We start from the raw sequence: 9,807 nt of genomic DNA, 5'->3' as shown, positions 1-9,807 counted from the left end.
AACTATTCACTTACAAAGTAAGTAATAGGAGCTACGCTCAACCCAACTTTTCACTTATAAAATAAGTAACATGAGCTACGCTCAACCCAACTATTCACTTACAAAGTAAGTAATAGGAGCTACGCTCAACCCACACTCAACCCAAGTATTCACTCACAAATTAAGTGATAAGGGCTGCGACCAACCCGTCTATTCGTCTATAAACTCAAGCCTTTAGAATTGCGTTCAATCGTAACTAAATATAAAATTTACTCAACAGTGTTACGGTCAGCCAAGTGCGATGTACTCAGTCAAGCTGTTCCAAAGTCTAAGTTTTAGTGACCCTCACTAAGACTTAGACTAGGGGATATAGTACATGGATCAATGCAAAATTTACATCAACCGAATAACATAAAACATCAGCAAAATGAAAAATGAAGAATATTAATACCAAATTAAGATAATAAGTCACACCACCGCAAAAGCAACGTTCATACATCAAAGCATCATAAAATTCAAAAGGGTCATCATTAAGAGGATGTCCGCACATCAAAAGGATCGTTAAGCATACATACTTAATGCCACAATGGCGATGTTCATACTTTAAACAAATTGGACCTAAAGTTTAAATAAAAGACCCACTATGGAGCAATGGTACCATCTTCAGCAATGGAGAACATCACATCGTCAATGCCACTCCCACCAGAAACAGAAGTATGAGCGTCGACACCCATACTAGGGACAGAGGTATGAGCATCAGCGCCTTCATCAAACACAGAGATATGAGCGTCAACATCCATTTCATTCTCTTGCTCAAGAGCCAAATATTCTTCATGAAGTGCAATAGCACCATCGACGTCCCATCCACGATGGAGCCCTTTCTTATACTGTATCATCAACTCCCCCCTTGTCTTGATGGCAGTCTTGAGTGAAATATCATCAACCTCCTGGTACAATGCGACATACTTAGCCTCCTCCTCCTTGAGTTTGGCACGCACACGCTCCAACTCAGTATTCAACGAGGAATAATCCTGTTTTAGCTTGTCATATGATGATTTGGTAGTCTCTCCTTCCAGTTTCAAGTTCTCCACTTCCTTTCTAAGTCTAGAATGCTCCTTGTTCAAAGCTCTGTTCTTTTGATCAAGCGAAATTGTGTCACGCCTTAAGTAGAGGACTGCTTGAATAGCCTACAAAAAACAAGTTGAATTACCACGAGTAACACACAAAAATAACTACATATGCGTACATACAAATTCTTTCCAAACTTACTTGGTAAATCGTAGAAACACCGTAATTCGCTCGCCCAGCAACTCCGATGCCCCTCAAACGCTCTTCATCTCTCGGATGAAGAAGAGCCTCAACATGACCTTCGATAGAAGCAGGGTCAGAGTAGGCCGAAATGTTGGAAGAGATGGACAGGTTGATCATACTCTCCTCAATAGACAACTCGTTGTCACCCCTTAGTGGAGAAGCCGCAACCACACCATCAGCTGTCAACTGAGAGCTACCGGTTCCATGTTCCTTAGCAGGAACTCGAGGTTTCACAACATGACTTGTGGTCTTCTTAGACCTCTTTCCAAGTAAATTAGTCTTACCCCTAGCGACAGCATCATCCGCTCCACAAACCTTGAAAGTCATCCTCTTATAATAACGGTCTGCAAGGAAACGTTCTTCTTCCGTTAAATGACGAATCAAAGAGAAGGGACCACTAACCTTCTCTAAAGCTCGGGTCAACAAAAGGATGGGGACGCGCTTGACAACGTTGAGTGAAAAAATACTACCTTCGACGTTGCGCACCTCTCCACAAATTTCCAACACAAGATTTATCCAAAACAAGAAGCTTGTTATGGGCTCTTTGATCGGAAGGAATAGAGAGCAAGTCGTTAACTCGAGCTTCGGACCAATACCCCCCTCGAGGACATCGAGTGAGCCCCTTACCTACAATGACAAAGAGAAGTAATTAGTATTCATAGACAAATCAAGTATCAAATAAAAAAAATGACAAAGAAACCAACACTCCTCACTCACTTAAGGTTCTCCATGAAGTAGGAACCTCATAATCACTCGTTCCAAACAGGTCACCTTTGACAAAACAATATTTCTTCCTCCAACCCCTCTTGTTGCTCGGAACCAGCTCCGTTACCCAAGCTTTTTTGTTCGCTCTAAGAGTGAATAGAAATCGACCCTTATCTGTATCGTGTTGTTTAAGATAATAACTTGACTGAAAATCTACAAGGTCAACCCTCTTACCCTTCACTCTAACTATGACTTCTATACCCAACAATAACCTCCAAGCATTTGGCATAAGTTGGCTAGGAGCTACCTCATAATAGTCCAATACTTCTTGTACAAATGGAGGGAAAGGGAATCGAAAGCCAATCCTAAAAGGAAATTCATACATACAAACCCAATCGCCACTATCCCAATCGGGACGCTCAGCGATAGTTGGAAGTCGCATTTGTATAGAAGAATGAATCTCATATTGATGTCGCATGCGTAGGATATCACCCTTAGTCATACTAGACCTCGGGTTGTCCCTCAAAAAGTGAAGGGACCGCCCGACATACTCATTCTTGTCACCCTCATAATCATGTACCATTATCGCATACTCAAGAGCTCGAGGCTCTCCATCAATCTTACATACATTCTCATCAAAAACTTCCCCCTCATCATCACTGTCAACCAAAGTGACTTGAGGTAATGGTTGAGCATTAGGAATATCTTCATCACTATCCAACATTGAATGAGATCCTCCTTCTGTAGAAGAAGGAACCCCAATCATTAATGGTGAAGTCGCACTTTCCCAAGATCCCATCTCACCACTCAACAAGAGTATGGTCACAAACACTAGACAAAATTTAATGATCTATGAAAACTCAAAACATATATATGCTATGATATCCAACGATCATACTACGCGTCATATAAAAACATTACATCCATGCTACGCATCATGCTTTTATTAAAATTTTAGTGGACGTATTATGCATCAAGCTCATACAAAATTCTACGGTCATACCACACCCACTATGCTTATCAAAAAATTCTTGTTACTTTTATACAAAATTTCTATGGTCATACTTTGAAAGTCATGGATAAGTTCAAAACACAAAAACCACATTATTTGTTACAAATTCGAATCAAAGCATACAAACACTACACACCTAAGATTATGAATAATACATTATTCCATGAACACCAAAAATACCAAGAACACCAATAATAAAATAATATTCTAAATAGTGAAGGAAAGACTAGAAATACTTACCAACAAGAGAGACTTCTTAGCCTTTCACCACACAAAGCTCTCCTCCACACCACTTGAAAATGAAAGATGACAAATGACAAATAAAAATTAGTGGTCCTACTTATATAGTACAATAACAAAGGAAGGAAAATAAGTAATACATTTCCTAAACCCACAATCAGCCCTATCCACGGGTTGCATTGGTTTTTTGATGAATGTATATATACACACAATCATGTGATCTTGCAAATCACTACAAATATAAATTGTCTACATCAACAAAAGTCACTTCAAGTGAAATGCAAAAAGAAAAGGCATTACATTACCTAATATTGGTACTATTAACATAAAATAAATATATATATGTGGAATGGTCAACTCAAGACTAGTGTAATAAACATTCACTCCCACATATACACATATATGTATATATGTAGTACTTATTTAGACCACCACACACTCATACGGTGGTGTTTTTCAATCACCAAAATATATTGTTTATTCACATTTCACATCAAGTTTAAGACATGAAGTGACAATGCACACTCATTTCATGTTTGTTGTGTGCTTTTTTACTCCTTCCACTACACAATGATCTCATATCCTTATAAACCTTCTTCATAGCCTATAAAGGACGTGAATGACCACACCAGGGACAAAATCTCATATGAACCACTCAATCTATTGGCGCTCAGCCATACGCAAGGCATCGAACAAGAGTTTTTTAATGTTTTGCTCATTGGAAAACTAGATTCAATACTCATTCACTTATCTCCATTCATTCCCTTGCTCGAATTGCCTCCAACTCTAATTAGCTACAATTTCACATTGAACAAGATGAGGCACCAACAAATTGAAGATAAACAACTACACACTTGCCTTGAAAGTCACTGATGTAACAAGCCCTCATCAAAACAAAATTACTTATAGATATATTCAGTCTAACTACTTCAACTTATGCCGGCCCAATCATTCTCGATCTAAAATCACGCTACAGGCACTCTGAGTCAATCATGCACACCTACGAGTAATGCTCTTTAACTTGAGTAAAACTCAACTTAAAGAGCAAGGGACAAACTGTAGTGGCCAAAAATTGCTCTAAGCCCAACGAAAAAGGCCCAACGATCGAAGTACTTACGAAGCCCACTTATAAGTCAGAAACAAGGAACCCGTAAGCCCAATGGCTCACATGGGCCACGCCCAATCCATGCCTTTTGGGTCATACCCATATTCGAATGTCCAACCCACAATAAAGCTTGATTCTAAAGTGTAATGTTAGGGTTGACGCGTGGGGGAAGAAGAACGTTAAGTTTCCCAACTAACCCACGAAAATAGCGATCTTCCCTAGCATAGCGGAGCAAGAATATCAACCCTCTAAGTGATACACTAAGGGGAGGACGCTGATCGAGGAGCGAACCAAAAAGATGACGCTCATCCCTGGAGAAGTGGGGGAAGACCGTTTCTCTAGGGACGGACCACGTTTCAAGAGGTAGCCGTTTTCCTAAGATAATAAATAGGCCCACACTGGGACTGAAAAAGGGAAGCATAGACGAATATTCACTCTCTCTCTATAGTTTTACTACCAAACTTATTATTTCTCTACGATCTGACATACTCTTTCTCATTCCGGTGAGCGAGGTTTGACCGTGGATCACCACATAACCATAAACACAGGAAGTATTTATTTACATTTCTTGTTTTCTTTTCTACTTCGCACTATAAATTTACTGACTTGACCGTCGGAGTGCCTTCGGCCGGCACCACCCCGGTGTCCCAAGGTTTTACGGTCATCCTTTGTCTTTGTTCCGCAGGTTGTCGGTGCCCACAAACGCTCATTCCGATCATTGTAGATTTTAGCCTCTACACTAACAATTCAATTATTTGTATAATAAGATAAACTACTCCAGATACCTCATAAGTATAGGCTATTCTTCATTTCCAAATGAGACAACTAATGTCACTATCGTTGTCTAATGAGACAACCGATAAGTAAGAAATCTAACACCAGCCTCAAAATAGAGTAATAACTCTTTCGTATTAACAATAATTACTGTATCGTAATTTGACATGCAATGCGGTACAATTAACTTTTTTTTACCTCAGATTCAAATTTAGGTGTGTAAGCCAACTTAAGTAGAACAACACTCGACAATCTTGGGCCCTATGTCACGACAACGGTAAAACAATAAATAACTCAATTAATCCTGTTCTAGGACATAAACTCAAAACTAGAAATTTTCCTTTCGATAAATAGCGTGGTAATACTCTAAATGTCGATAAAACATAAAAACTTAAGTGCTGGAAAAAAACACCCCAAACAGTTCATCGTTGTCTGGGTTTTGTTAGGTTATTTTTAGTATTAGTTTTAGATTAATTTTAGTATATTTTTAATTAAGTTTTAATCGTGTTTGGAGCATTTTTACGCTTGTTATCTTTTATTTTTACAGATTTAAAATAGAAGAAGATTAGAAAAATATCAGAGAAAAAGATGGGAAAATGATAAAAAATATCATGATATTTAAAATAGAGAAAATTGTGGAAGTCGAAACTTCAAGCCTGAATTCGACAGTTTTCTGATTGGATTTTGGAAAAAGTCAAAACATGAAAGTTCTAGATCTCTCTTTTATCTTTCCGGAACATCTTGAATCGTCCGATTCCGAGCAATATTGAGAGATTTATGGCCAAAATACTATCAGTCAATGCAGCAGAAAAAAAATATCTCGTTTGAGGTTTCCCAAAAATTTAAATCCGAATGGGAATTTAAATATTGCGTTTTTTTCCATATTTTTAGGCCTTCAATGCCTATATAAAGGGAAGAATGGAGTTGATTTCAGCAAGCAATCTCAGAGAGAAAAAAAGTGAGAGTTCAGATACAGAGTGGAGAGATCAACTGCAAAATTGGAGGCATACTTCTCAGGGTTTTCAGCATTCTACTCTTCTTCTCTTCTCTATTTTCATCTTTTTTTCTTAAAGTTAATATGTGTAATTGTGCTTCAATGAACATGAGTAGCTAAACACTTTATTAGGGTTAGATGGATATTGTTTAACATTGTTTATGGTTTTAATATGATTTATTTTCCCCCTAATTTCTATGTATTCTATTTTATTTGTGCTTAATTACTTTTAATTGCCTGATCACCAATTATCTGTCTATGAGTTTGATGCGAGATCTGAGAAGTGAGTGTCAAATATGCTATAGTAGAATAGAACTGAATTTCGATATAGAACGAGAGTACCTATATGGTTTAGATAGCTTATAGGGTTTCTGTGTTTAATGCCTGTTGCATGTTAAATTTATCACGAGAGTAGAAAGTTTACATGTAATTGAGGTTTATATATCTGAGAAGACTATAAATTACCTTAGTAAACCTGCTATTGCATAGGAATTAATATTAGGAAAATAATCATATTAGGCCATATTCAATAAAAACAATTGAAATCGACACCCTAGTTTATTAACTATCAATTTTCTCGAATTGTTGCTTCCAACTATTTTTCTTATACTTCATTGTTTTTTTTTTCTATCTTTTATTTAATCAAATAGAAGTAAAAATTTAATTTTAACGTACTTAACTACACTCCCTGTGGGATCGACCTCACTCCTAGTGAGTCTACTACTTGAAACGATACGTACACTTGCGTGTGCAAAAATATCGCAACAAGTTTTTGGCGCCGTTGCCGGGGAGTGATAGTTAATATTATTAAAAATTAAATTTTGTTCTAATTTGGTTTTTCTTTTTAGTTTTAGTATTAATTTTGTTGTTTCAAATTTTTATCTTTTTAGTACTAATTTAGTTTTATTTTTTTTTTTAATTTTACTAATGTTTTACTTATGAGTTTGACCTGCAAGACAAATCCAGATGCTATATCTTGAGGATTTTGCCCAACAACACAATGAACCATTCTATTCTGCTTGGAGGAGATTTAAAGAGTATGGAGAGAGATGTTATCCCACTTTCTCAAGTGGGTGTTTTACGCGGCTCTTTTATAATGGACTTAATAATGAAACAAGAAGCTGGGTTGATTATGGAGCAGAGGCAACTGGAGCACCTCTATTAATGAGAGGCTATGATGTAATAAATCTGTTGAATAACATGGCAGATTTTGATTACGACTGGCATTGGGATCCATCACTTCAGGGTTGGAGTCACCAATACCCACCTTATTGCCCAAATTCATCCCAACAAAATGAAAAAGAGGAGCAACTACTAGCACTTATGCAATCACTTCCAGGAGAGATTAATCGCTTAACAGACATGGTGAGATCCTTATGTGATAATTTAGTGGCTCATGATTCAGAATGTAATAACTCCAATAATGAAAGTTATGAGAGTTATTGCTACAATGAAGAAGGGTCATTAGTTGAATACAAGGAAGACAATGAGCCTACAATTGAAGATCAAGATCCTTGTGAAGAGGAACTCATTGAACATGAAATCACAAGCAAGGCTATGGATAGCCAAGTGGAGAGTGAGCAACAAGAAGAAAGGTTGTTAGATGAAAGTGTAGATACTGTGACATTGGAGGATGAGGAAGAACATGGCATCATTGATTCGACTTCATCAATGATATTGACAAATAAACCACCACTGAATCCATATATTTCATCAACACCATATTATATCCTCTGCAAGCTACAAAAGGCTTCTCCCCAAGCTCATCATCCAAAGTCTTATGTTGTTGGTGCTGACTTTTGTTCAAACTCATCGCTTGCCAAGCTTGAAGGCAAGTACAATAACAATTTTCAAGTTGTCTTGCATGACGCTTATTACGGGCGTCAACCGCTTATTGATGTGGCGCTCAGGTAAGTTTCCTTTCCTTTTTCTTTAATGTCACATTGGGGACAATGTGTCACTTTAGTTTGGGGGGGTGACTTAATTTTTATTTTTATTTTGAGTTTTTTTTTTTTTTTTGAGTTTTATGACTTTTAATTTTTAGTTTTTAGTCTTTATTGTTTTGAGTCAATTTGCTTAATATGAGTCAATTTAAAAGTAGGTAGATAGCATGATTTGAAAAGTTCACTTATTTTCGAAAAATCCGTGTGCTTGGCGATATTACATTCTTGACTAATTTCAATTTTATACTTGAAAGAACATGGAATCATATTAGGTAATTTGCTAGTAATTGAATTATTTTATGTATGCTAATTGGGACATATGGAAAGTTGTTTGAAATAAATTCTAGAACTTGCTTGCTTGCTATTTGAGGCGAAATAATAAATTATGCATGACTAGGAAAGTGATTTAGGCAATTTTTTTTTGGATTGATTGTGCTTGTCAAGCCATCCCTATAATTTTATCCTAGTTACCCTTTTTGAGCCTTAGCTTATTTTTTTCTACACATATTGAGCCTAAAAAGATAAACCCATAAATACCCAAAATTTCAATTCTAATCATACCATAAGTAGATCTTTAGTTTGGGAGAATTTGGATGGAAAGTTTGTTGTATGTGTGGAAAAAGTGTGAAAATTGAGAGAATATATATAAAAAAAAAATTAATTGACAACAACTTGAAAAAAATGAGAAAAGAAAGAAAAATCTGACAACTAGTGTCAAATCTAGAAAAAAAAGATAAATATAAAGTTGTTGCACCCTTGTTGAAGAATATATCTCTCATGTAATTAGAAAAAGGGGTATTGGGATTGTGTGAAAAATATTTTGGGTGACATAATTGGAAAAGCTTATGGTATAGACAAGCCAAAATGACCATTTAAACTACCTTTACCCTAAGCCTAACAATACAAGCCTAGAAAGACTTTCTGATTCTTGGTTGTGCATTAAGATATATTAGTGGAGAATAGTAAGTATTACAAGCATATGGAATTTTGGGTTAGTGGATTGTTGATTTTAATTGGCATGCATAAAGTGGTTTAATTGTTAGTTAATTGCATTCTATGGTTTCATGAGCTAAATGAAAATAAATTGAAATCTGTCAAGGGTGTAATTGAACTAAAATTCTGGATTATATGCATGAGTAAATTTTTTCATAATCATATTATTGAAGCTACTTGAAAATTACTCATGTTTTGGAGATTGACTTGTTTAATGTTTATTTAGTGTTTTACTCGAGGACGAGTAAAAGTTTAGTTTGGGGGAATTTGTTAGGTTATTTTTAGTATTAGTTTTAGATTAATTTTAGTATATTTTTAATTAAGTTTTAATCGTGTTTGGAGCATTTTTACGCTTGTTATCTTTTATTTTTACAGATTTAAAATAGAAGAAGATTAGAAAAATATCAGAGAAAAAGATGGGAAAATGATAAAAAATATCATGATATTTAAAATAGAGAAAATTGTGGAAGTCGAAACTTCAAGCCTGAATTCGACAGTTTTCTGATTGGATTTTGGAAAAAGTCAAAACATGAAAGTTCTAGATCTCTCTTTTATCTTTCCGGAACATCTTGAATCGTCCGATTCCGAGCAATATTGAGAGATTTATGGCCAAAATACTATCAGTCAATGCAGCAGAAAAAAAATATCTCGTTTGAGGTTTCCCAAAAATTTAAATCCGAATGGGAATTTAAATATTGCGTTTTTTTCCATATTTTTAGGCCTTCAATGCCTATATAAAGGGAAGAATGGA

The 9,807-nt window shown here is 35.9% G+C and overlaps 2 protein-coding genes across 2 annotated transcripts; both read right to left on the bottom strand.

Moving 5' to 3' along the window:
• Window positions 1–421: 421 nt before the first annotated feature.
• On the bottom strand, window positions 422–1,911 carry LOC133028999 (uncharacterized). Its single transcript, XM_061108361.1, has 3 exons — window positions 1,761–1,911; window positions 1,249–1,634; window positions 422–1,166 (listed from the first exon to the last, which is right to left on the bottom strand). Exons 2-3 carry the CDS (start codon window positions 1,615–1,617, stop codon window positions 621–623), a joined length of 915 nt encoding a protein of 304 aa, XP_060964344.1. The 5' UTR covers window positions 1,618–1,634; window positions 1,761–1,911; the 3' UTR covers window positions 422–620.
• Window positions 1,742–3,156, bottom strand: LOC115723816 (uncharacterized). Its single transcript, XM_061108360.1, has 2 exons — window positions 2,008–3,156; window positions 1,742–1,917 (listed from the first exon to the last, which is right to left on the bottom strand). The coding sequence occupies exons 1-2, from the start codon at window positions 2,792–2,794 to the stop codon at window positions 1,757–1,759; spliced, it is 948 nt and encodes a 315-aa protein (XP_060964343.1). The 5' UTR covers window positions 2,795–3,156; the 3' UTR covers window positions 1,742–1,756.
• Between the last annotated feature and the right edge of the window lie 6,651 nt (window positions 3,157–9,807).

This window comes from Cannabis sativa, chromosome 1 (assembly GCF_029168945.1).
Source record: "Cannabis sativa cultivar Pink pepper isolate KNU-18-1 chromosome 1, ASM2916894v1, whole genome shotgun sequence".
Lineage (NCBI taxonomy): Eukaryota > Viridiplantae > Streptophyta > Magnoliopsida > Rosales > Cannabaceae > Cannabis > Cannabis sativa.
The sequence above is the reverse complement of the archived record's forward strand: the minus strand, read 5'-3'. Positions and strand labels throughout refer to the sequence as shown.

Excerpts from the sequence above, each read along its gene's own strand:
- LOC115723816 (XM_061108360.1), bottom strand. The coding sequence starts at position 2,794 with ATGGGATCTTGGGAAAGTGCGACTTCACCATTAATGATTGGGGTTCCT. Across the intron at positions 1,918-2,007 it reads TACTTCATGGAGAACCTTAA|GTAAGGGGCTCACTCGATGT; the intron begins GTGAGTGAGGAG and ends TTGTCATTGTAG.
- LOC133028999 (XM_061108361.1), bottom strand. The coding sequence starts at position 1,617 with ATGACTTTCAAGGTTTGTGGAGCGGATGATGCTGTCGCTAGGGGTAAG. Across the intron at positions 1,167-1,248 it reads GTGTTTCTACGATTTACCAA|GCTATTCAAGCAGTCCTCTA; the intron begins GTAAGTTTGGAA and ends TGTTTTTTGTAG.